Below are 27,187 nucleotides of genomic sequence, written 5' to 3' on the forward strand. Positions count from 1 at the left end.
TTTGTTGGAGTAATCAGCTTGTGGCAGTGTGTACCATCCTTGACTCCTGCTGCAGAAGGTGTTTACACATGTGTAATACTGGATAGTTCAATGATGAACCAGACAACAAGATTGGGTATATAGTTTAGTGGAAGAAGTGAGTCACTTGATATGTACCCCATCACCTCATAGTTAACCATATTTCATCTCTCTACACAGCTGCTCCAATGATAGACCCTCCATTATCATCTACTGTAACAGTTTCTGTTGGTGATTCCCTCACATTGTCCTGTACCTCTCGAGGTTCTCCCCCAGACACATTCACGTGGAGGAAGGATAGTGGTCCAATAGTACAGTCCACTAGTATCACTACAGTGGAGCACACTAGTGTTACTGTAGTGTTCCGTGCTAACTATTCCATTGATATGGTCACTTTAGATGATAGTGGAGCTTACACATGTACCGTGACTAATCCTTTGGGAAGTGACAGTGAGATCATCACTGTTGATGTTATGGGTAGGTTTCATGTATGTTAGGCCTGAGCCTATTATGCTCAAAATTTTACCTATTATTCTTTCCAGAATTTCCCCAAAAATTCTCCTATTATTCTTTTTGTTATTCTTGTATCCAACCTATTATTCCATAATTATTCTCATTCAGTATATATCTGTGGTTAGTCGCTTAGTTTTCAAGATGCTGCTATAAGTAGTTTTGTTAGATAATAATGCTCAAAGACTTGAAGAAGATAAACTGGTATAAGATGTACAAGTTTCAGAATTGCAGATAATCATGCAGTTAAATCCCTGATGCTGGCTGCAGATTGTTAACATGGAACGATCTGACTGCTCTATTAGAGTATTTGAGTGTTCTATTAGAGTATATCGATCTTTTAGAGGCTTTTCAGCTCCTTTTAGCCAGCACTCCTGTCAGCTTTATATCATTTGTAGTAGCTTAACTCTTTCTTCTAGGTAATCAAGAAGAGGCACGCCTCCTGATTCCACCAATTATTCCCGTGGTCATCCGATTATTCTAAAATTATGCCTGTAACCATCCTATTATTCCGGAATTATTCTCACGAAATTGGTGACCTATTATTCTCAAGATTATGCCGGCATAATAGGCGCAGGCCTAATGTATGTACATATTAATGTACTCTATGAGTCACTGTGTTACAAAGCCATATAAGGCCATGAAAACGTTAATTACATGTTTCTGGTTTTCTGCATGGTTATTTTTAGCTGAATAAATTGTGCATCTATCACACAATGATAGTCAAATCTTCATACACAATTTTTTACAATTGTACTGTTGAAAGCTATGTCTTGTAAACAGTTTTTTTTCTATTAAGATGCACTGACTTTATACATCAACTATGTTTGCCACAATTCCATGTTGGTTGATGTTGGCGAGTTGAGTGAACCAGAAAAGTATCATACAGTATGATAGTACTGTATAGTAGGGACATCGAAGGTGTGGGGGTGATTCGTGATATAACACAAAAATCTGCTGCGATTTTTCCTCACAATGACATGACAGTATTGGTTGGGTAAAACCAAGCCCAAAAGTGTCTTCAGATCGACCCGAAACGTTTCTGTCAAGTTGCTACAGAATTTTTGTCAACAGAATTTTCTACTGCCTACCTGCCTGCCTGCCTGACACCTTTAGTCAAGTGTAGCGGAAAACTGGCTACAGCTCCAGCCCTACTACTTTTGCAGAAACATTTCTAGCTCGCTTAAGAAAAAACCTTTGGTATATTGATAAATATACAATACTCGCACTATTGTCTTACCTTTTATCCTTCTTTACCATGGCCATCAGTCAAGGTGAGTGATAATAGGCTGCAGTATGGTTCCATCTACCAGTGTATATTGCATCAAACTATTCGAATACACATGGTCACCAGTTGTACCAAGCTATTTGAACACACGCATACGTGACTTGCTGTTAATATCGATCAGTGAGAGCAACTCGCGGCGAACTATATAGCAATGTGTAAGTCAATAAATATAGTTTATTTAGTAACAATGTTAAACCAAGTCGGGTCATCCAGGTCCTGCTTTACAGATTATTCAGGTCTGACCCCACATGCTAAATTAAATGTGGACGTGTTACTGCACGTCATAGCGTAGCCCTGCTTCTTTTGTGAGCCACGCCCACTTACGTAAATTACTGTCTGTAGACATGTGCTAAATTAAGTGTGGATGTGTTACTACACATATAGCATAGCCCTGCTTCTTTCGTGAGCCACGCCCACTTACGTAAATTACTGTTTGTAGACATATGGTAGCCATGCCATCAGTCTGTAGGTATGCACGAATCCACGTCCATTATTGCCTGCAGGATATGTAGAGCCACACCCACTGATCAATTGTGTCATAGTCTAGTATAATAGTGTTATGATTAACTCTAAAAGTATTGTGACTGGTTTTGTGAAAAGCAGGCTATTTGGTGGTCATGAGCTTGTAATAAATCTTCACAAACAAGTATAAGAAAAAATTAAGAATTTTAATTAGAGTAAGGACAGTGTGTAGTGCTCTGCAATAAAAAGTACTGAAACAAGCTGGATCGGAGTAATACGTAATGTTCAAATACTGTAAAACAATAAGAAGTGAATATCCCTACTGTGCATTGAGTGTAGCACAGTAGGGATGTTCACTTCTTATTGTTTTACAGTATTTGGACATTATGTACTACTCCGATCCAGCTTGTTTCAGTACTTTTTATTGCAGCACTATACACTGTCCCTAGTCTAATTTAAAATTCCTAATTTTTTCCTATACTTGTATTTAAGTTTGTGCAGCCTTACAAAAGATATTGAAGTTTTAAATGTCACAACAACCAAGATGACATTGTGCTATACTTGTAACATGCTAGACACCCAGAGTGGAAAATTAATTAACCATTTAATTATTGCACACATCCTGTAGTTTGTATCTTAATTGTATACGAAGCTAATTGTATTTGGTAATGTAATCAAATCTTAAGATGTAGGTATGAACATTCAAACAATTACCAATTGTTGCTTAACCCTTTCACTGCCACAACTGCCATGTGGCGGTTTCGATTATAAACGCCCGTAGCATCACATTTTAAACGCTCTGTAACTTCAGTCGAGCATTTTAGTAGCCCCTGCGCTTATCCTGTAGTGGGCACGCCCTTAAGTGAACGGGAACAGGGATAACTGGTCTCTCACGCACTATTGCGCGGTTAGATGATGCAATCACGTACTTTTGGAACGTCGATAACAAGCATTGTAGACGATTCTTTGATGTGATAATGGCACTACTAGTAAAGAGACATAGTAAGGAGAGGGATTATATAGGTTGGAGTGGCATGTTGCTACTTTTGTACGCCTCGAAACAGTGACCTTGTGCTTGTATGCGCATGCGCACTTTCTTAAATGCTGGAAAACCAGACTTAGAGATAATCGCTTCAACTGTAAACTGGTTAGTGATGTTTATTGTGTTATTATAAACAGTGCTAGCCTGTAAAGTAGTGAAATTTCAAGTTTGTTTTCGCTTAGATCGATTTTCGTACTTTAAAGTTATATAAGGGATTTGTGGTTGCTCTTGTGTAAACAACAACTTCATAATCGAATTCCTTGTTCTATAGCGAGTAAATTGATATATAGTTTTATAGGATTATATGGTATGGTGTGTAAGTTATAGCAGTTTAGAAACAGTAGATTGGAACCTCTACAAATTTGGCGGTGAAGGGGTTAAGTAATTTAAACTGGTTTGTAGCTAATTCCCCAATGGTTCTGGAAGGCAATGTATGTGTACAGGAGCATTGTACACCCAGGCCTTGAGGCCTACCCAGGAAGCAAGGCAGTTCCCACCACTAGAAGCAATCTACAGTACATATAGGTCATGCGATATGACATTTTAAAGTTAGCAGTTTTCCCATACATTATCAATGGGAGGGGGTAACAGTTGCCCCTTCTAGGCAATCACATGGACAATGTATGGGAAAATCACAAATTTCAAAATGTCGATATCTCATGATCTATATTATATACATTTTAAAATTTGGAGAGGTTAATTGTGAGATTCTCACCTACAAATAATGCTAAATTGAGAAATGATATTAATTGAATTTGCTGTTTTCACACACATTATTTATGTGATTGCCCAGAAAGGGCAACTGTTGCCCCCTCTCATAGACAATGTATGGAAAAACGGTAAACTTTAAAATGTTGTATCTCATGACCTACGTATATATGCTATCCTTTTAAAATTTGGAAATGTTACTATAGACATTTACCCCTACAAATATAATAATAATTGTAAAATTCAGGTTGCTAGGGGCAGCTTTTGTTATTATGAAATTCACCCACTATAGTTGGGTAGTGTTCACCTGAGCTTGCTTTTTGTTAATAAGGCTTACGGTGGCACTGAACCAATTAAGTCCAGCCGCACAAAACAATTTGTTTCAACCCACGCACTTAATGAGCTATTTTAGGGTGGCCCAAAATTTTGCTAGTGTACAACTTAATCTACGCCTTAAAAGCTGTTGTGATAGCCTGTGTTACTTTAGTTTAGCATACAAAGTTTCGTGAAATAACACACCTTCATTTTTCGCTTATAAAACTCTCAAGTTTTAACCCGATTTTTAAAATAACTTGGCCAATGAACAACCTATCACTAAGCCACTTCGGTTCCAACCATTTCTCACCTTGTAGAACAATTCTATGCTTTCCTTTTCATTGATAACAACATGGAAAGTAGTGAAAATGTACACCTGTGGGCTGCAACATTGGCTAACAACTCCATCAAACCTGAATCACAAAAATTTGAAGTGTACTATTGTAGAGTATCACTCACCCAATGCCTATACCAAATTTTGATGGTCTGTGGTGCATAATTTTGAAGTTATTTAGAGAGAAAGGAGACTGTGTGGCTAATCAGGGTGCAGTCTGTATAACAGTAATCACATGATGGCAGCTGGTGCCGTTCACCAGTGAATTAACCAGAGTTGTGACAAGCTAATAGTTTTAAAGCGTGAATAACATCAGTTGTATCAACAAAAGTAGCTGGGTGGTCTGACAGAGCTTGTTCTGTTAGTCCACTGAGACACTTTGCTATTGTCTATGAATTTCCACATTTGTTCGTACATTACCACAAACATGCTGTACAATTAACTTTGTGCGGCTGCCCTTAATCAGTTCAGCACCATCTTAATTTCAGGTTTCAAATCCCCTGCCACATTGCTATGTCTCACCACCTAACTTTGGTCATTATTATGACATCATGCCATTATTTCATCATATCAATGTTCAATGATTGTGTGGGAGTAATAAACTAACTTGCTTACATAGCTAGGCATCAATGAAGACAGGATAAATGGGCTGAAGACCCATCTCAATCTCAGTAGGGGGGATTTTATTTAATTAACTATTTTACTTCTTCAGATAGCGGGACAAATTGAAATACTTTAATAGAGCATTTCAGCTAACTCTAATAAAACAGTCAGGTGCATGTACAATTGTAATGAATAGTAAACCGCCTACCCGCATTGTTTAGGCTATAATTTTCCTAATCTAAAATTAACAATAATTGGCCTAACTCTTAATACATGAGCCAGCTGCCCTAATGCTGTAAAACACTTTAAATGCAGAACTGTTTATCAAAAAAGTGCTTGGATGAGAACAAGAATATGAAGCTTTAAGATTATCCCATACATTTAGTATAGAAGATTCAGGTGCACAAACATGTTTACGTGAAAAACATGCTAGATCCAGTACAAAACCATTGGGAGTGAACACAGGTTCACCTCTTTGATATTACTATATTTGGCAGGCCATAGATGAATGCAAACTGACTATAGTGAAGCCATAAATGATATGGTGGTACCAAATATCATATGGTAAAGCTTCTAAACAGTGCCCAGTATTACATGATCCCATTTAGAAATTTGAGTAATAGCAAGTTGATTGTATGCTAAAGCATACTGTAGTTTAGTGAAACTGCTGACTGGACTGCAGTACTGGATAATAAAGTAGTTGTTTTAGTAATGGTGCATGAAAGTCAATTATATATAACTACTGCAGGCCAGGCATGTTGATTGGATCAGTTGGGCAGGAGGATCAATTCAAGACCTCTCAATATGTGCATGCAAGTAAAGTCTATGTTATGCATCATTGTTTAGATTTTGTTTAAATAAGCTGCACAAACAGCTGTGTAGTAGTAGCGAGCTAGGAACATGTATGTACTTTTAATCAATTTTTCAAATGCGAATGTGTAATAAAGAGTTCACATTGATGGGTTCATATATTTTACTAAATACACAGCTTGCATGGGAATAGTTGAACCTTGTGGAAGAAGTGTACCTGGACATCTCTGAAAGCTAATACTGCCCCTGTATCTATTCTATGATGTTCTATACAGTAAATAATTGCATGATGTATAATCACCAAATTTATATACCTAGTTTATAAATATAGGAAATTAGAGGGTGGAAAATTTGGCACACAAAAGCTATGAATTAGCAAGGAAATTTTTGGTGAACAACTACAGTAATTATATGTGCAATATCATACGGCAGGAAATTTCAACAGAAGATAAAGTTGATGAATCAGTTAAATTTTTAATTTGTCAAATGTTAAATATAAACATTTTATATTTGATCCTAGATTTCTTGATTCATCAACATGTACCCAATACTCCAATGTATTGCTGGATTGTATCTTCCTTTATTCTCCTTTGAAATTACATATAATTGTTAAATGTTGGTCTTAAAAATTGCTTTTGTCATGTGTGGTATAATCTACCAAACTTTTGTCCTATGTAATTACTATATAATTCTTACAGCGTTGCCACCAAGTGTAGCTCCTAATGACTTCACACCTACTACCACTACATCAACCAGTATTTCATTCCAGTGGACTCCTCTATCTGAAGAAGAAGCCAATGGAGTTGTTAATTGGTATATCATCAGCTGTAATGAGTCAATTGTGGTAAGTAATGAATATTATTTATTTTATTTATTTATTTATTAAGGTTTTACAGCACAAATGCTGAAGGTCTGTAAGACACCTGGTCCTACAGCCTGTTTAAAGTTGTTACAGAAAGTGTGTTTGAAAAGGTGGAGATGTTAGTGAAGCCCTACACTTCACAGTGTATACATGAACTGTGATAGTTATTACCTAGATAATATCTACCACGCAGTCCAGTAAACTAAAGTGTTGATGGTGTTATAAACTGCTTAGTGAACAGATAAATTGGAGCAGTTACTTACTATTTTACTTAAAGTGCCATCCCAGTAGGAACCCATATAAAAAAATCAGTACTAGAAATCAGGGAACATGTTTATTGGATGAAAAGTCTGTACACTGTATTTCAATATAATGAATTGGTATTGATAGTTGCATCTTGTACCAGACCTTCAAGCATACACATATTGTACCATCATACAGTATGATAGTACTGTATAGTAGGGACCACAAAGGAGTAGGCATGGCCCACAAAATAATATCACCCAAAAAACAGCCTCAATTTCCCCTGACAATGATGAGGCAGTATTGGTTAGGTAAAACTAAGCCCAAACAAGCTTTCAGATCGAACTGAAATGCTTTCAACAAGTTGCTACGGAATGTTAAAAATATTATTTAACAGAATTTTTTACTGACTGACTGAGTAAGTAAGTAACTGACTGACTGATGCCTTCAGACAAGCATAACTCGATAACGGCTTACGGGCTTGATTTTTTCACTGTTCGACATCACTTCGGCCCGACAGGTGCCTTTTGGCATACTGCAGTACATACAATATATTCTTCATGGACTTACCAGTGTCCTTGTTTGTCTCCCATTCATCTTTGCTGACAGCAAAAGTGTTGATTTGGTGATAGCATGTGATGGCTTCCCTTCGTAACGGAAATCATCCATATTTTTCATAGTGGTTATTTTGATAGCAGAGGTGCTTTTCAAGCAGTTCTTGATTTGTACTGCTGTGTAACGGGTTGAACATAGCCAACAATGAAGCGCAATGGATACTTCACTTTTCAGATGATAAATGATATAACTGGGGCGCGCTAACTGGGGTGCGTGGCACCATTTCTTTCGGTATACGTGGATTGCAGAGGAGCTTTTCGAACAGTTCTTGATTCGAAATGCTGCGTAACGCGTTGAACATAGCTGACAACAAAGCATAATGGATACTTCACTTTGCGGTATACATGGGTTCACCAGTCATAATAATCATTTACAAAAAAAAATTAACAAACAAGTACACAGAAAAATTTGGAATTTTCAACTAGAGTAGGGACCATAGCATATCGATAAAAAGTACTGAAACAAGTTGGAGTAGTCCATAATATTAAATCACAGTAAAACTATAAGAAGTGTTATATCCCTACTGTGCATTTCCGTTATGATATCTTGAGCACAATAGGGATATACCACTTCTTATAGTTTTACTGTGATTTAATATCATGGACAACTCCAACTTGTTTCAGTACTTTTTATCGATATGCTATGGTCCCTACTCTAGTTGAAAATTCCAAATTTTTCTGTGTACTTGTGTGATTGTATTTGTGTAATGTCCACCCCTAGCTGGCTTCACCTTCAGCTATGCTGGTGGATATTTAATCCCTACTTTTGTCATGAATTCGAACCTGCTGTGGACAGACAATATGAAATCAAATGTTCACTTGCATAGTAGCAGGTGTTGGTGACCTCCCTTGTTTTTTTATTGGTATGATTCTTCCGCAAAACTAGAATTCGTAATTTTTTGATGTTGTTTGCCATAAGGTGTATATTATAAGTACTTTAACTTAGTGATCAAGGTGGCAAGTTAAGTGTTATATGTAATACTGTGTAATGCAGCCCAACTTTTGCTAAAATGTGTTAGAACACAGTACAGTGGGACCTCAGTTATCCAGACCCCACTTATCCGGATTCTCAGAGTTGGGGTCACTACTCTAAAAATGTAACTTGTTACTTATTTCTATACAATGTAATGCATTACAGTTACATAATGAGTTACATATTATATACAAATTACTCTGAGGGCTGTAACTAGCAATATTATTACATACTACATTTGTTTGTTACAAGCTATGAAATTAATTAAGTCCAACCTTCTAAATACATGCTCCCAGCCTACGACTACAAGTGACAAGAGTGATACACAGGTTTCTCTGGTGTAGTTTAGCTTCAAAGACAGGCTTTGTTGTAGTATCTTGGTCTCAAGGGCACTCCCCATGCTTGTTCTTAAAAAGAAGTAATACGCTACAATTTCTGGATGTAATATCCGTTACATATTACTAGTGATGTGCGATACGCCTGAAATGGTGTATCTGTATCTAACAGCTGTGTAGTCACGATACGATATCGATATGCGATACAGTGTATCCTTTGTACAAAGAAGCCAAATTTAATTAAGTGCGTGGGCGGCCGATGAATTTTTTATTTTTTAGTACCAGCCTTTACATCATTGCACTATTATATAACAAGCTTAAGGAGTCTAGGAAACAGGTAAAAAACCTAGCTACACTTTTAAATTGAAGAAAGCCAGACCTTCATATTTCCGTGATTGCGCAATCAAAATATTGATACGTGTATTTGTGTATCGGTATCGCGATACAGCTGGAGTATCTCGATATTCCGATATATCGATAAGTATCGCACATCACTACATATTACTCGTTACTTTGTTATGTAATGCATTATATGACTTCGTTACAACATAAGCATATTATTACATAGCGCATTACAAATATAACTCATTACCCCCAACTCTGCAGATTCTTGGTAACCAAGATACAGAAATGACTGCTCTATTAGAGTAGTAACTGTTCTATTAGGGTATTTGAATAATACTGATATTTTTACCAATGTTCCTTATGCTATTTTAAGGTTATTTATACAGAAATGAAAATTTCAGACTTTTGAACCACCCCTGGTCCCAAGAGGTTTGGATAACTGTGGTTTCACTGTAGCTGAAAACACTATACTTATGTGCTATATGTGTAAGTCTTTTGTTGGAATCTCCATAATAGTAAAGTGAATTAATTATCACAAAAGGTAATTGCTATTACATATCAATTAGTAGTAACTATAACACATGTACAGTGTACGTCATTAGCTATAAAATCATACATCTATGTAACATACATATCATCTTGCTTTTGATGTATGAAAATAAAAGTTGTATTCTACCATATTATACACTACATGTACAATGGACATTCAAAGGTACCGCTCAGGGCTTAACTTGCATATTGCCTGGGAAATACCCACAAATCAACACCTTCAAGACAGCAGAGAAACAAATAGGACACAAAAGTAAGTCCATGATGCATGCATGCATGCACTAAAGCTGCTATGGTTGGCCAAAAGGCATGTCTAGGAACAAACAGTGAAGAAATTGCATTAACCATAGTTTTGAATTATGAGTTAGTCAGTTAGAAAATTCAGTTTAGTAGACTTTTTATGTTTACATAGAAACTTGTTGGAAGGGTTTGGAATCACTCTGAAGGCATTTTAGGTCTTGGTTATGCATAACTAATACCACCAAGCTGTAATGAAGGAAAAGTTAAGCTGTTTTTTGGGTGATATTGAAGGGCAAGAAAATCCCAAACCTCTTTTTATGCAGTACTACTGTACTGTATGGTATGTACTTACCTAACCACAGTGACTCATGATCAGGTGTGCTTGATAACAAATAGTGGGGTCAATATAGTGAATGCAGCATCAAGACTGAACTGGTTTTGGTCACAACCTACATCTTACTATTACCAATTCTATCAAGTGTGACGATCGATGTACAAGACCTCTAGAACTAGCTAGAAAGATTGTTAGCACATTTTCTGTGTCATGGAAAAAGAGGCGGGACCTTGCTAAAGCCCAGACAGGTAACAGTTTGCCATCTCACAAATTGGTTGCTGATTTTCCTACCAGATGGGGATATACACTGTATTTCAAAAGATGGTTTTCTGTATTCTCGAGCAAGTTCAAGCAATCCATATAGTATTGAGTGCTGACCGCAGGTATTCACATCTGTTGCCAACTTGGCAGGATACGGAAGTTCTTGAGGCTATCAACACAGTGTTGTCTTCTTTGGATGACCTCACAGATTTTTTCTCTGGTGAGCATTATGTATCAATCTCATCTATTAAGTCTGTATTCATGAAGAAGCTTCGGTTAAGAAAGATGATGACATTTCATTAGTCAAAAATTTGAAGCGTTGCATCTGCACTTATCTAGATTCAAGATAAATGGATTCCGAAGTTCAACACCTCCTAGGCATCTCTTCTTTCTTAGATCCAAGGTTTAAAACTGAGCATATAGCTGAGGAAAACCAGTCAGCTTTTAAAAAGGCAATGATTCAAAAAAACTAGTTGTTTACCATCTTGCAGTAGAAGCAAATGAACCAGAACTAGCCCAGTCTTTACATACCTCAGTTGCTATGGGAAGTAGTGACCCTTGTGATGAGCAGCCTCCTCCAAAGAGGTCCAAGCTTGAAAGAATTTTGAGGAGCTCCAATGAGAGTGAACAGTGAAGGCTGACACCAAGGGACAAAGTAGTGAAGGAGGTATGATCGTACATAGACAGGCTATGCATAGATGTTGAAGATAACCCATTAGAATGGTAGCGTATTGAGTGCAACAAGTTCACCATCTGAATGTGTTTTCAGTGCTTCAGGGAAGATTGTCACACCCCATCACAGCCATCTAAAGCCTGCAGTGGTTGACAAGTGGTTATTTCTGTCCCAGAATTTTGCTTAACTCTGAATCAGTCACTTAATTGTAGTATTGTGTATTGCTAATTTGCTGCGTGTGTGAATACTGTGTGTGGTTTGTCATTTGAATGGAGTCTTTCCTTGATGTAATGTACACAATTGTTATTATTTCACATATGAAAAAGGTTACAATCATGCATCATAAAATACAAAACTACATACGTATATCATCATATGTAGATGTCAGTTTTCAAAATACAGTGGAATGAGCCTGTCTAAGCTGGAGACCAATTGGCTGACCTTAATACTGTACATAGGTGGCTGCATCAGACATCAGACAGGTGAATTTCAATGAGGTAGCCACTTAGACAGGTTCCACTGATATTGAAGGTATTTAGTTGTACCGAGGTATTTTTCTAAATACCGTACCAAAATTTTAAAATGCAATACCACCCAACTCTTTATATATACCACACCTGTGGTTGAGATCAAAAGCACCACGCTGTGGTATACAACTGATATACCACAGCAAACTGTGGTATATAAGTGAAATACGTACCATGTTTTGTGGCTACACTTATCGTATATGGTGCAACTTCACACATTCCGCAAAATCCTTATCTAAACGGTAAACAAGTCTCACATCTGATCCATCAAGGGTTTTTACTGATTTTGATCTTCAACAGGTGCTGTTCACTATAAATTGCTATTTATAATTGTTTCATCTACTGAGTTGTATTATAGCATGTTTACTTGGGATATGACAAAAATATATGCACTTGCACCCTGCGGGCACTCATGCATATATTTTTATCATATCCCCCATATCTGTGTTATTACTATAAAATATACAGTATAACAGCACAAGAAGGTCCTCTGCAATCAATCTGCTCACTACAGAAATTACAGATGATTCTCGTAGCAGACAGCTTGCACTGAAGGAACCGCATATATTTCATGGGAATGTAGTTTGCTAATGGCTTTGATGCCCAACCAGTTCAAAGATATGATATGCTTTGACTCATTGTATTGAGTGACACAGCGCATTAAATTGTGGCTAGACTCAGTGTAGTTGCTAAGTTTCGACTGGTTGATAGTTATTCTAAGATGAATGATCAGTGAATAATTGTTTTGGCAATGCATGGATGCATATTTCTACCCATCACACGTCAGTCATTGAGCAGACCACAGAACAACACAAAGAGTACAATTACCTCAAACCACAGGTATGTTTCAGTATATATGTACCTTCCAGGGTATCTTTCTTTGTATCAGTAGTTGATGCGTAGTTGGGGCACATTTTAATCACAGCAATTTCTGTAGTGACTCGATTGATTGCAGAGGCACTTCTTGCACTGTTTCTTCATTTGTAATGTTGTATAACAAATGAGCCAAAGCTGGAAACAAAGCAAACGGCAACAACTCATTCCAGTAATTGTTAGTCAGAGTACGCGTGAAGTCCATCTACAGGGTTCTGCCCAGAAATTCCTGAGTGGTGGCCTGAAGTTAACATGAACTGATATACTGTGTGTTATATTATGGTATATATTGCATGTGTATCAGTGATATATGTAAGAATTGTACTGGTCGGATTTAAGAGGGTACTGGTAGGTTTTTTGAGGTAGTCCACTACCGACCAGTGTGGGCAGAACCCTGTATCTATTCTTTGATGCGGTATGCGTAGCTCACCAGTGATAGTTGCAAAATAGTAAACAAACAAGTATAGGGAATAAATTAGAAGTTCTGTATTTGAGTGGGGATCATAGAAATAAAAAGCAATGAAACAAGGGAGGTCATTTACACCCGCAGCTGTACTAGTGGATGTATAATTCCTACTCAGTAAAATATAGCCATGACTGAAGTGGGAATTAAATGTCCACTAGTATATAGCTGCAAGTGTAGATGACCTCCCTTGTTTCCTTGCTTTTTATTTCTATGATCCCTACTCAAATATAAAGTTTATAATTTCTTCGGTTCAGGGTGTACATATATAAGTGCAATACACCTCATAGCCATTGTTTATATATCTGTGGTTTGGGGCACATATGCCTAATATATAACCAGTGGCTCCTTTGAAGTATGATATCATCATGGTATATGTTTCTAATAGACATTTTACTCTGATTCGTCACATTCCATAGAAAATCCATGAAAGAGTTCATATTAAAAATTTCCCACATAGTTAAAAACTTCAAAGTATAGCAAAAATAATTGTTCGTGCACTGTGCAAGTACTATAAATCATTAAATTTACGATTGACCATACTCTCTCACATGTAAACTAGTAGTTGTCTAGAACAGATGATACACTGCTATATATCTTGTTTGCAGAGGAACATGTATATGCCATTAGGAGTATATGAAAAGCATGATGAAAAATTATTTTTTGATGTACTCCCAGGTCAACGTTACTGGTACTGCTACAATGGGAACAGTTTCTGGTTTGGGCCCGTTCACTGATTACTCTTGTACAATACATGCTGTCACTGGGTCTGATGGTCCAGTGAGTGATCCTGTTATAGTGAGAACACCTGAAGCAGGTATGGTTATTGGTTAATCATGTGGTTACATGTGTGTTACTCTTTCAATAGCTCCAGGTCCTCCAGTAATCAATACAGTTACTAATATCAGTAGTAGTGTAGCACGTGTGACATGGACCAGACCTACTGTACTCAATGGAATACTAGCCACTTATACTATATCCTATGTAATTAATGCTGATACTAGGAGAGTAACTGTTGACTACAATGGAGAGGAAGTAAACATGTGTATTTTATGTAACCGTATCTCATTTCTTGTGTAATAGATGCAATCCTATAACATTACTGGACTAACTCCATATCAACTGTTCACAGTAACTATCACTGCTACTAATGGAGGGGGAACCAGTGGCCTTAGTAATGAGGAATTTGGTAGATCAAGTGAAACAGGTAATTATACCAAAGCCTAAGAGGGCTGCACAAGATTTTGTTCATCATGCAGACATACAATATGCAAGCATCAGTTAATAAGTTAATCAGTCAAAATTCTGGTAAAATAATTTTAAAATTCATGCAAACACATTGGAGATTGTTCTAAAGGCATGCTTGGATTTGATTGGATATAGTTAAATACTGCCAAGTCCTCATGAAGGAAAACTCAATAATGGCTAATGCTACAGGTCTGATTTTGTTTGCAGTTAAATGTTGCTTTTGCCTGGAATATGCCTTTTAACTAGGCCTGCGCCTATTACGCTTTTGAAATTGCCAATTATGCTTTTGAGCAATGCTCCAAAATTTTCCTATGTTCCAATTATTCCCAGTTGTGTCCCATTATGCTGCAAATATGCCATATAAACGTTTATCTTGACTGCTAGGCTCTATTAGAGTATCTAATACATCTGTGAATGCTCTAGCGATATATCACATGTGGTGACTGTTCTATTAGAGTATATTGATCTTTACCTAGTGTTTCTTTCACAAGTCACTGTAAATCTGTGTTTGCACACTATCCCATCCTGCATCATGCAAAATATGCAGAGTTACCACTTCTCTGATAACCAGTACACACAACTTGGGCCTATTATGCTGTCATTATACTCAATGCTTTGGCTACTTATTATGCCGAAATTAGCTGGCATAGTCAGTGGAGTCCTACTTCGTACATACTGCAGGCTGTAGAATGCATACATGGACTTTTTTGTCCTTTATGTCCCAATCCTTGTTGCTTGTTGCACAAAGGCATTGATTTGCTAGTAGCACATCAATTCCTTTGTATGTTGTACAAGAGTATAATAGTAATTTTGCACCATGCTCCCAACAGTTGAAGTAAGTGGAATGGTTACAAGCTAGTGTACTTCAAATATGTAGGACTGTGTTACATACCTTTGGGAGCTCTAGATGTACTGCAATAGCATATACAGATTCCATGTTGCCAGTCAAGCCAAGCCAATAACAATGTTACCAGGTACTCTATTGTCTTCCCAAGGCCACTAGAGCACTGTAGAAACAACTTTAAGACAAGGGTAGCATGAAAACTATTAGTCAGATAGTGTAGCCATCTTATGCTGGTGTTAATTAGTATAAAACTAATTTATGTGCCAAAATGGTTATATCAAATCATATTTCAAATAGTACAATAGTACTGTTTAGGAGGGTTCTCCCCTAAAATGAACATCATGTGTCAAAATGCTACCAATGAAAGTCATCATAGAAATATCATACAGTATGTGACAAAAATCATCTTTTAAAGAAGAGTCTTTGTTCAATTCCAGTGCTAAACATCAGAAAACATTTACACAAAGCTAAATATTAAAAATTGTGTAAACCCGCCTGCCTTCCTGTCTGCTTGACCACAATCGCAAGGCTAGAGGCCAAACAAAGCATTGCATGGCCACCATTTCACACCACAATAACAAACTGACCTGTTTTTGTGGTTCCAGCTAGTGTCTGTTTTTTTGTGCTTTGTCTTTCCCTTAGAAGAGCATATTTAGATGCTTAGAGGAAGTAGATCAGTATGCTACAATGTCATGGGTTCAGCGTTCATTTGCTTGAAGATACATCACTTAACCAGTAGCAAAGCTCATGTAAATGAATATCTCTTGATTTCAGCTGATATTATCACAAAATATCATAAACTTAAGATAGTTATGCCTAGGCAAGGCTTTTGTTTTTAAATCAGGTATGCCTGGTTTATTGAAATTGTTCTCTGAAAAAAAGTGTGTGTTTGTATGTTATGTATGTACAGTATGTTTATATATGTTTGTTTGTCTTTCCACATCCACGTGAGCTAAGTGGCTTTTGCTAAAAGCAGCCTGTATGTGAGAAATGAAGGCTGCACACAGTGCCAACATAAACCTTCCCAGTAGGTAAGCTTTTGCTTTGAGACAGTTTATTCGTGCCAGCTTGAAAAATGGGTGAAGTGAGTTCCTGAAGACATTACGAATGGCTTTCACAATGGGCTATATGGGCATAAAACAACTGAAAAACAGCGTATCTGGCTTTGTAGGCTACCAAAAATAATGAATTCCTTTGAAGTGAAAGGAAACATGTCCCGTACTTATAAGCAAAGAAAATGAAGGGAAACCTCAAAGCTTTCTCAAAACAATTCACGTGAGAAAACACGATAGAAACACTATGAAACAGTTGAGAAGATACTTCTGTGCATAATTTGCAGTTTAAAGTGGTTTTTTGTAGTTATGCTTCCTTAGCTGTACATGGCAACATAATTACCAAATTACAAAATAATTAATGAATATATATTATTACAAAAATTAATATGCTAAATTACAGCATTATCTAGCTGAATTAATAAATAGAATATAAACTAAATTATATACATGGTTGATTAATTGGATAGTATTAACTGCAGGGGAATTTGGTTTTTAGAAGTAGCATAACATCAACTTGTTTATACTGATAAGTACCTGGTTAAACATTTTTATATACTTGTGGATATCCAGTTTATGCCAGTGATATTCAAATGAATAATTATTATTTGCACAGTGGTACAGTATAATTATGTATGTTGGCATGCTGAAAACGCAAATACAGTGCCTAATTTTCTTTACTTACTAGCTCCTGGAGTAGTACAATTCACCACAAGTAGTGTATCAAACACTGAAGTGAATGTAATGTGGAGTACACCATCACAACCTAATGGTATTATCACAGCATATCAAGTGATCTATTCTGTTTATGACAATACCACTACTGTAAAGAGTGGACTGTTAGGTATCAGCAGGTCAACGTATTCTATCAGTAATCTCAGTAAGTTATTGTATTAATATTTAACTGAATATTATTGTGTGGTACAACACAGAACCTGGTATACCATATCAAGTGTTAGTAGTAGCATTTACCAGTGCTGGAAGGGGAACTGAGAACAACATTGAAGTATTTTTTAGTCAAGAACTTAATCCATCAAAAGCGCCAGCTGATATTAACATTGCAAGGCTAAACTTCACTTCAGTCAATGTCACTTGGACCCCATTAACACTTATTGAAGCTCAGGGATTTCCTCACTACAGAGTTACCCTCATGCTATTGTCTAATAGTAATCGTACCAAAAGACAAACTGACTCTATTACAATGGAAACTACTAATAGTTATGTCGTATTTCATGATTTGATTAGCACTACAGCTTATTCTGCAGTAGTTGGAGTGAGAACTGGATCATCAGATATGTTTGAAGATGCTGACCCTATTACTGGTAATATATTAAGTGTGATACTGTGCATAAGTTCACTGATACATGCACACCATATGTTTGATAATGCGTACATTATATATTATCTAATCAAAAACAGCCAAGCTGTAAAAAAAGGGTGCGGCCCCCAAAAAGGCCATGGTGAAAAAAGATATGAAATCCAAGGTGGCGGCCAAGAAATGGCTGTGATGGTAGGTTAATGGTTAAATTTTAATAACGACATTTCAGGTGAATTTGGTGCCAAGACCAAGCGGCACAAAATTCACCTGAATTGTCGTTATTAAAATGTAACCATTAACCTACCATCACAGCCATTTCTTGGCTGCCACCTTGGATTTCACATCTTTTTTCACCATGGCCTTTTTGGGGGCCGCACCTTTTTTACAGCTTGGTTATTTTTGATTAGATATCACTTCTTTTTGTATTTGTATACTGCAAAGCCGGCCTATGGCTGGCTTTGGGGCTTTTTTAACCCATGTGTTTTTTTCTTTACCACAGGAAGAAGAAAAGAACTTAAAGAAGATTTGTAATACTTCAATTATTTTTGATTTTATTAGTAATTATACAAATTATATACATATATTTATTACATGCCCATTATTCCCCACAGGATAATTTTTTGCAGCTGATCTCTCTACTGGGTGACTTGAAATGTAGCTGAACTATATACAGGATGGTTTCTTTGTAGCTGAACTTTCTACAAGGTGACCTCTTCTAGCTGGTCTCTCTACAGGGTGATTTGTTTGCAGCTAAACTCTCTACATGGTGGTTTCTTTGTAGCTGAACTCTCTATAAGGTGACTTCGTCTAGCTGAACTCTACAGCGTGATTTTTTTGTAGCTGAACTCTCTACAGGGTGATTTGTTTGCAGCTGAACTCTCTACATGTTTCTTTGTAGCTGAACTCTCTACAAGGTGACTTCGTCCAGCTGATCTCTCTACGGGGTGATTTGTTTCTAGCTGAACTCTCTACTGGTGATTTGTTTGCAGCTAAACTCTCTACATGGTGGTTTCTTTGTAGCTGAACTCCCTACATGATGGTTTCTTTGTAGCTGAACTCTCTACAAGGTAACTTCTTCTCTACAGGGTGATTTGTTGTAGTTGAATTCTCTACAAAGTGGTTTGTTTGAGGCTGAACTCTCTACATGGCGGTTTCTTTGTAGCTGAACTCTCTACAGAGTGATTTGTTTGCAGCTGAACTCTCTACATGATGGTTTCTTTGTAACTGAACACTCTACAAGGTGACTTCTTCTAGCTGATCTTTCTACAGGGTGAATTGTTTGTAGCTGAACTATCTACAAGGTAACTTCTTCTAGCTGATCTCTCTACTGGGTGATTTGTTTGTAACTGAACTCTCTACATGATGGTTTCTTTGTAGCTGAACTCTCTACAAGGTGACTTCTTCTAGCTGATCCCTCTACAGGGGGATTTATTTGTAGCTGAACTCTCTACAAGTGATTTATTTGCAGCTGAACTGTTTATGTGGTGGTTTCTTTGTAGCTGAACTCTCTACAAGGTGACCTCTTCTAGCTGATCTCTCTACAGGGTGATTTGTTTCTAGCTGAACTCTCTACAGGTGATTTTTTGCAGCTAAACACTCTACATGGTGGTTTCTTTGTAGCTGAACTCTGTACATGATGGTTTCTTTGTAGCTGAACTCTTTACAAGGTGACTTCTTCTAGCTGATCTTTCTACTTGGTGATTTGTTTGCAGCTGACCTCTCTACATGGTGGTTTCTTTGTTGCTGAAATCTCTACAAGGTGAATTATTCTACCTGATCTCTCTACAGGGTAATATGTTTGTAACTGAACTCTGTACAAGGTACGTTTTTGTGGGTGATCTCACTGCAGGTTGATTTGTTTGTAGCTGAACTCACTAAAGGGTGATTTGCTTGTAGCTGAACTCCTTGCATTGTGTCTAGTTTCTAGCTGATCCCTCTACAGGGTGATTTGTTTGTAGCTGATCTCTCTACAAGTTGATTTGTGTGTAGCTGATCTCTCTGCAGGTTGATTAATTTGTAGCCGATCTCTCTACAGTGTAATTTGTTTGTAGCTGAACTGTCTATAAGGTGATTTGTTTGTAGCTGATCTCTCTGCAGGTTGATTTGTTTTAGCTGAACTCTCTACAGGGTGATTTACTTGTAGCTGAACTCCTTACATTGTGTCTAGTTTCTAGCTGATCTCTCTACAGGGTGATTTGTTTGTAGCTGATCTCTCTACAAGTTGATTTGTGTGTAGCTGATCTTTCTACAGGTTGATTTGTTTGTAGCCGATCTCTCTACAGGATAATTTGTTTGTAGCTAAACTCTGTACAAGGTGCTTTTTTGTAGGTGATCTCACTGCAGGTTGATTTGTTTGTAGCTGAACTCACTAAAGGGTGATTTGCTTGTAGCTGAACTCCTTGCATTGTGTCTAGTTTCTAACTGATCTCTCTACAGGGTGATTTGTTTGTAGCTAATCTCTCTACAAGTTGATTTGAGTGTAACTGATCTCTCTGCAGGTTGATTAATTTGTAGCCGATCTCTCTACAGGGTAATTTGCTTGTAGCTGAACTGTCTATAAGGTGATTTGTTTGTAGCTGATCTCTCTGCAGGTTGATTTGTTTTAGCTGAACTCTCTACAGGGTGATTGCTTGTAGCTGAACTCCTTACATTGTGTCTAGTTTCTAGTTGATGTCTCTACAGGGTGATTTTTTGTAGCTGAACTCTCTACAGGGTGATTTGTTTCTAGCGTATCTCTCTACAGGTAGATTTGTGTTGATTTGTTCATTGCTGATCGCTCTAAAGGTTGTAGCTGAACACTCTGCAAAGTGTTTTATTTGTAGCTGATCTCTCTACAGGGTAATTTGTTTGTAGCTGAACTCTCTCCACAGTGACTTGTGTGTAGCTGAATTCTGTGTAGCTGAATTCTCTAGAGAGTGACTTAATTGTAGCTGAATTCTCTACAGGGTGCATGACTTGTTTATACGTAGCTGAACTTTCTTCAGTGTGACTTGTAATGTTCTGAATCTCTATAGTGATATATTTGCTTAACTCACCAGATGGTGACTTGCTTCTTGCTGAACTGTCTATAAGATTAACTGTTTGCAGCTGTGAACTCCCTACAGAATAACTTGTGATGTAATAAAATTCTATAATGGAGTAAATAAATTAGCCGAATGCTCTATTAGGGTGACTGTTCTATTAGAGTATCTCGATCTCGCATTTGCTACACGGAGTTGGCTTTAGAATCATAACTCAGTGGTTTGTAATCTGATTCTTCTGTACTACTGCAAGGACTTTCTATGAAGATTATTGCAGCTATACACCGATTTTCAACTCATTGCTCTAAGCGGTTTGCCTAGTAGGCGTGAAAACTAATACTTTTTTTATTCATAAAAATCGATCGCGTAATTGTGACACAGGTTGGGTTTTGTGTCATATCTCTATGGTCTTTATCTCGATTCTTTTCAAACCACCAAAAGGCACTCCTATGATGGTTACTCCATCTACATAGCAATTTTCAACTCATTCCATGAAGCGGTTTACCCTGTAGGCGTGACAACAAATCGATCTTGTTTTACGCGAATAATCGGTCATAACTCCTAAACCATTCATCGGATTTGCACCAAATTTGATGCTAGGATTCGCTTTTGGAGTCCCTTTCTGTGTGCCAAATTTCATGGCGATCGGAGTACGCGTTTGCTTGTTATAGCAATTTTTGCAAGTGTACGAAAAGACGAAGAAGAAAAAAAAACGAAGAAAAAAAAACCAAACGTTGGCAGCTCGTATCTCGGAAATGGCTTGAGCGATTTCCTTCAAATTTGGAATGTAGACTCCCCTGGCTGGCGGGCAACTGTGTAGCAAATTTGGTTCCAATCGGATAAGTGATCACTGAGATACAAAGGTGTGAAAATGACGTTTTCGTTCTTCCTGTCAATATACTCACGGGTTAGGCGCGCCGGCTTCTTGGGCAGCACGACACACTACCGTGTGTCTTGATGTGACCGGATTTGTGAAAAGGTACCTTTTTCACACTCAAAATTTGACCCATTTTTTGAACTTTGAAGCTTTATAACTTCTTTATCATTGGATATAATTGAATGACATTTTCCATGCATGCAGCTAAAGTATTTAGCTACAGTTTGGTACTAAGAGCAAGTTAATCAGTGTAAGGAGTCAAGTGTTACATCATTTTGTTTGCTGGTATGTAAAAGGTGTGGAAAAGGTACCTTTTTGCAAATCCGGTCACATATATACTGTACATAACACGTGTGTAAAATGCGTTAGTCACCATAATGTTGGATATTAAAGTTGTGCAATAAATATACATAGTTAGTATAAGAATTATCTGACCAGGGTTTATTCTAGAATTTCACCTTTGGGTAGGCACCGGCCGATTATGCCGGCATAATTTAAAGCATAATAGGTGACCAAAAGCATCAAGCATAATGCCAGCATAATAGGGACGATATTTGAAAATTTAATTAAATGCACAATACGCGCACCTGAAAGAAAGTAAATATTTACTGTCAATAGTATTATTAGTGCATTTCATGTTTAAAAACACTTATTAAACTGTTTTTTTTGTTGATTATTCACACTTTGCTGAAATAAGATCGAGATACTCTAATAGAGCAGTCGCTTACTCTAATACAGCAGTCAGGAAAGGCTGATATACTCTAATAAAACAGTCAGTTCTAGAGCAAATCTTGATTTTTAAAGCATACTTTGAGCATAATAGGCTTAATTTTTGAGCAATGCTCAAAAGCATAATAGGTAAAAATTTGGGTATAATAGGCTTGTAGCCTACCTTTGGGGAGAAATCAGGAATTCGGTGGGTGACCAGACGAAGTGTAGTTATATGATAGTTAGCTACACTTGTTCCAAGTTAATAAATCATGTAAAGCAACTAATTAACTAGTCGCTTGACTGTAGCTAGTTGAGTCTGTCTCATGAGTGTTGACTTTTGTGATTGGCATTAGATGAAGCCAGACACTAAGGAAGGTAGAGCTATGATAGATATAAATGTGTCATCTAGGTCAACCATGTGCTCCTCATCTACACAATTCTAGATCTATTAGTAGTGTACTGCAAATTTAGCTGCAGCTGACGATGCCAAAAGGTGCTGCAATGTAATAAAAATCTGGGTGGGTGTCTTCCAAGAAAAATTATTATGCAGTGGAACCTCTGGACCCCACTTGTCTGGATTTAACCAAACTACCAAAATGACTACTCTATTAGGGTAGTGACTGTTCTATTAGGATAGTTGAAATTTTAAAAATGTTCTTTATGGTATTTTAAGATTATACGTATGTACCAGGGGCGGTGGAGCAGTCCAAAGAGTGAGGGAGCCAGGCCAGCTGTAAGTTGAAGACCAAAAAAAAGGTCACAGCCTGCTGACAATAGCTGCTCTCCACCAATTATACGTATCTCCTTATTTATAACTACACATATGTAGCTAAGTAACTTGCTACACTGCTTCTCTGAATACTGTGCGTGGCTGCTCTATTAGAGTATCCAGATCCTGACTGTTCTATTAGAGTATCTCGATCTTTTCTTGCAAACAGTGTCCCATAAAAGTGTGAGGCCATGGCCCCCCGGCTACCCTGTCTCCACCGCCTATGGTATGTGCACAGTTTCAGAAATAGAGTTATCAGACTTATGGATCACCCCTGGGGTTCGGATAACTGAGGTTCCACTGTAATTAGGCTGTCTGAGATGCATGTCAGGTTATTTTCATATCATTAGCTATAGAGCTATTTTAAAAACAAGGAAATTTTTTTTCTGATATTGAATCTGAGGTTATTTTTCAGGTTGTGCATACTATTTCAAAAGCAAACTGGCTTAAGCAATCATCAAAGTATTTTTTTTTAATATTGTGTATATATGCAGTATGAAAATTTTTGTATTAAGCTGTCTGAGATTGAATCTGAGGACATTTCTGTTGATTTTGGCAACTACGAGCAAGTTTAGGGAAATTACAAGTTCAACTGAAGTAGTATGTACAGTGTAGTTGCCACTCACAATTTAAGAGGGGGAGTCTGATATTTTAGGGAGGGGATCCTCCCCCCAGAATAAACGCTGTGTCTGACTGTAAGCTGTTACCTATACAGTGCGATATGAATACAGTCATTATCAATCAATAAAGTTCATTTTATGTGGTATTGTGGTGGATTCTTCCTTGCAAAAATTAACCTATTAGAGCTCATCATGTCAGTGGCTAAAATTGAATCACCCAGTTTTGCGACTTACTGGACAAAATATTCCACAAAGTTTTCTGCTAACAATCAAACCTAATTTGCCTTCAAAGTGATTATGAAATGCTCCAAACAGTTTCTACAATGATTTATTAGATTTTCTTTTGGTTATTTGACTGACGGAACTATATATTCTTTTGGACAAATAAAGCTCCAGATGTGAAGTAGAGCCTGAGAAATGAATTATGCTGTACACCAGAGGAGGTATACAATGTGTTGATTGTGTGGGCTTACCTTAGTGCACCTTGCTATGTCCTGTTTCTTTTTCTACCAGGCCAAAAGTGTTGATTTAATGATTTGCAGGTAGCATGACAATAGTTTTGGTGGTTGGCTAGCTACCTATAGTAGGTTCACGTTGAGCTGAATCCTCAAAAACATTTAATAACTCATGGATGCAATTACACACAATCTCGAAATTTGGCTCATTTGTAGTACTGCTTGACCCACTAAAAATATTTCAAAATCTTTTTGTTCAAATGTTTGACATAATATTTACAGCCAATCAAAATTTTCACAATACATTTCCTATGGGGAAGCCATATAAGTACAGTGTCCATTACAGCCCTTTCCCGATCTTGTAATGGAGCCAAACCATATGTGTCTGTTGTTGGCACCTTTGCTGTTACTAATAATAATCTGGTTGGCTGAAATGTTAACTCTGGTGAGAAAAAATCCACTTTTAGTTTTTAGCTGTTTTTCAGGATTCAGCTCAACGTGAACATCCTATAAGAGAGTGATCAAAATTTCCCATAATGCTGCTTACAGTTTTGGTGATAAGATTATTACATTCTTTGTGTACTGTTCTCTAACAACAGTGTATGTAGTTAGCAGAGTACGGCTGAAACAAAGAAAAGTATTGAATATTTTATGTGATGTGCATTAATTATTCTCATAATTCCAGACCCTTTTTTCTTTTGATGTGCATGATAATAATGAAATGCAACAAAAAGAAAAATTGGGATCAAATTGGGATCAAATTTCAGTAGAGATCAAAGCAATAAAATACTGAAGACATCAATTCAAATTTAGCAACAACTAAAATCGTGACTACACACTGGACAACTTTTATGTATGAAGTATGGAACTACTGTAGCTGCTGGTAAATGCAACCTCCCTATTTCAATACGTTTGATTGCTTTTCTTTATAGTTTAGTTTGTCTAATAGGCAAAACTTATTTAGTTTGTGAAAGCCATCTTCTTGTTTAAAGGTGTCGTCTCTCATTGAATGTACTTCCCTTTTTTCACAATGTATATATACCAATTGTTTGTCATTAACGTGTGTTGTAATTCACATTGTACATGCAGTGACTGTAGCTGAGTGTCCAACCTGCAGTTGTGAATCACCACCAGAGGCAACATGTGATGACTCCAGTGTAAATGCTGTTTTTATTGTATTATTTGTTATTGCTGTTGTGCTCAATGTTGTCCTAATTGTTGTGATAATCTACCTGGTTGTGAGACTGAAAAAATCCAGCTACTCACCAAACATGTAAGTTGTCACCATTATGATTAGAGTAGTTGTAATGTTGTATGACAGAACTGGTCATGTTTATGATGCAGTAGAATTACGGTCAAAAGATGATAAAACATTTTCCTCATCTGATGCTGAATATGAGATACCATCAACTGGTAGTATGGATGCAAAGCCAAAAGGAGGAAAAGTTGATGCTGTGAAACTTCAAGCAAACCCTGCCTATCAAGTTACCAATTACAATAAGCCATAAATAATAACAACCAGATACACTGTATGTGTCTCGTTAATTTTATATTGTCTCCTTTATATTTTTGTTATGATCATGCAGTAGTAGACAAGCATACTTAGCATACCACAAGAAATAAAAACAATTATGTGTTTTTTTATTTATATATAGTGGAGTGTAGCTACAGCTACAACCATAACTGAAGTTTAAATGCAAAAAGCTGAAACTTTGTGATTACAAGTAGGTACTTCCGGCTGCAAACATCTACCCATTAAAAGATTTAAAACAACTGGTATCATGTTAAAATATGCCATAATTTGCCTTTTTCATATGCAAAACTTGCACTAAAATTTCTTACACCCAAATTTTTTGTATAACATCAAACTACTCTAATAGAGCAGTCATTCACGTAAAACATACGAAAATATTTTTACACAAAAATTTCATCACGAAATTGTTGCACAAAAATAGAGCACATTACTGGTCAGCTGAATAACATCTTGTTATGTTTAGTTATTACCCAATGAGTTAAACATCTGAGTGCTACCGGATGATCGCATGGCCGTTGAGCAGTAACTGCAAGAGGATTGCATGATGCAAAAACTCCTAGTCCATTTGTCAGATGTAAACATCTCATTTATTTATCATTATTAATTTTGCAGTTAGGAGCTAATGTTGTTTGCTATAAAGTTTAATGATTCATTTGGTTGAAGTACATTTTTACTTGAGTATTAGCTATATTGTTATCAAATTCTAGTAATGCTATTGTGTCATTTTCGGTTTGAGGGATCATTAACCAAGAATCAAACTATATTATTGTAATGCACTCTTACATGATTCACAAGCTTCACATTCAGCAGCTACACAGGAGGTTTGTAGATATGAAAGGAGGTTGACCAAGACAGATAATTGAATGATTTAGGAGAAAGCTAGCTAAGTTTAGGATGCAGTTCACCAAAAGTTGTATTTATAATTTGCTTGATTCAAAATTCAGTATAAATTTAATATTGAACAGTTTATGGCTCCCAATGCATTTTCTAATGGTTTTATTTTGTCAGGTTCGGAATTTAAGCGTGATATGATTGGTAATTTTAATGCACCATATAATATGAAATAGTATGAATCAAGTATAACTGTTACTTTATACAATTTTTTCTCTGATCTGCTCAATTCTTGTGAAATTTGAGACATCATTATTGTTTTAATTTTGATGACGTCTCCAATTTCACAAGAATTGATTCATAGCTGAAGTGTAATTATAATAAATTCAACTTTAGCATAATCAGTAATTAATTAGCTAGTAGAAAAGTTTTTTGTCTCACCATAAGGGCTTTGCAGCATTATACATGAAATCAAAAAAAAAAAAACATGCATGCAGACTTGGCTGTGTATATATAGCTAGTGATT

The 27,187-nt window shown here is 36.8% G+C and overlaps 1 protein-coding gene across 1 annotated transcript; it reads left to right on the top strand.

Annotated features, from left to right (window-relative positions):
- LOC136256998 (tyrosine-protein phosphatase Lar-like) lies at positions 1 to 25,946 on the top strand. Its single transcript, XM_066050091.1, has 10 exons — positions 1 to 136; positions 199 to 495; positions 6,789 to 6,934; positions 14,061 to 14,199; positions 14,251 to 14,417; positions 14,466 to 14,589; positions 17,215 to 17,406; positions 17,459 to 17,848; positions 25,386 to 25,569; positions 25,618 to 25,946. The coding sequence occupies exons 2-10, from the start codon at positions 207 to 209 to the stop codon at positions 25,802 to 25,804; spliced, it is 1,818 nt and encodes a 605-aa protein (XP_065906163.1). The 5' UTR covers positions 1 to 136; positions 199 to 206; the 3' UTR covers positions 25,805 to 25,946.
- Positions 25,947 to 27,187: the final 1,241 nt, after the last annotated feature.

The sequence above is a fragment of the Dysidea avara genome, chromosome 5 (assembly GCF_963678975.1).
Source record: "Dysidea avara chromosome 5, odDysAvar1.4, whole genome shotgun sequence".
Classification (NCBI taxonomy): domain Eukaryota; kingdom Metazoa; phylum Porifera; class Demospongiae; order Dictyoceratida; family Dysideidae; genus Dysidea; species Dysidea avara.

Excerpts from the sequence above, each read along its gene's own strand:
- LOC136256998 (XM_066050091.1), top strand. The coding sequence starts at position 207 with ATGATAGACCCTCCATTATCATCTACTGTAACAGTTTCTGTTGGTGAT. Across the intron at positions 496-6,788 it reads CATCACTGTTGATGTTATGG|CGTTGCCACCAAGTGTAGCT; the intron begins GTAGGTTTCATG and ends TAATTCTTACAG. Across the intron at positions 17,849-25,385 it reads AGATGCTGACCCTATTACTG|TGACTGTAGCTGAGTGTCCA; the intron begins GTAATATATTAA and ends TTGTACATGCAG.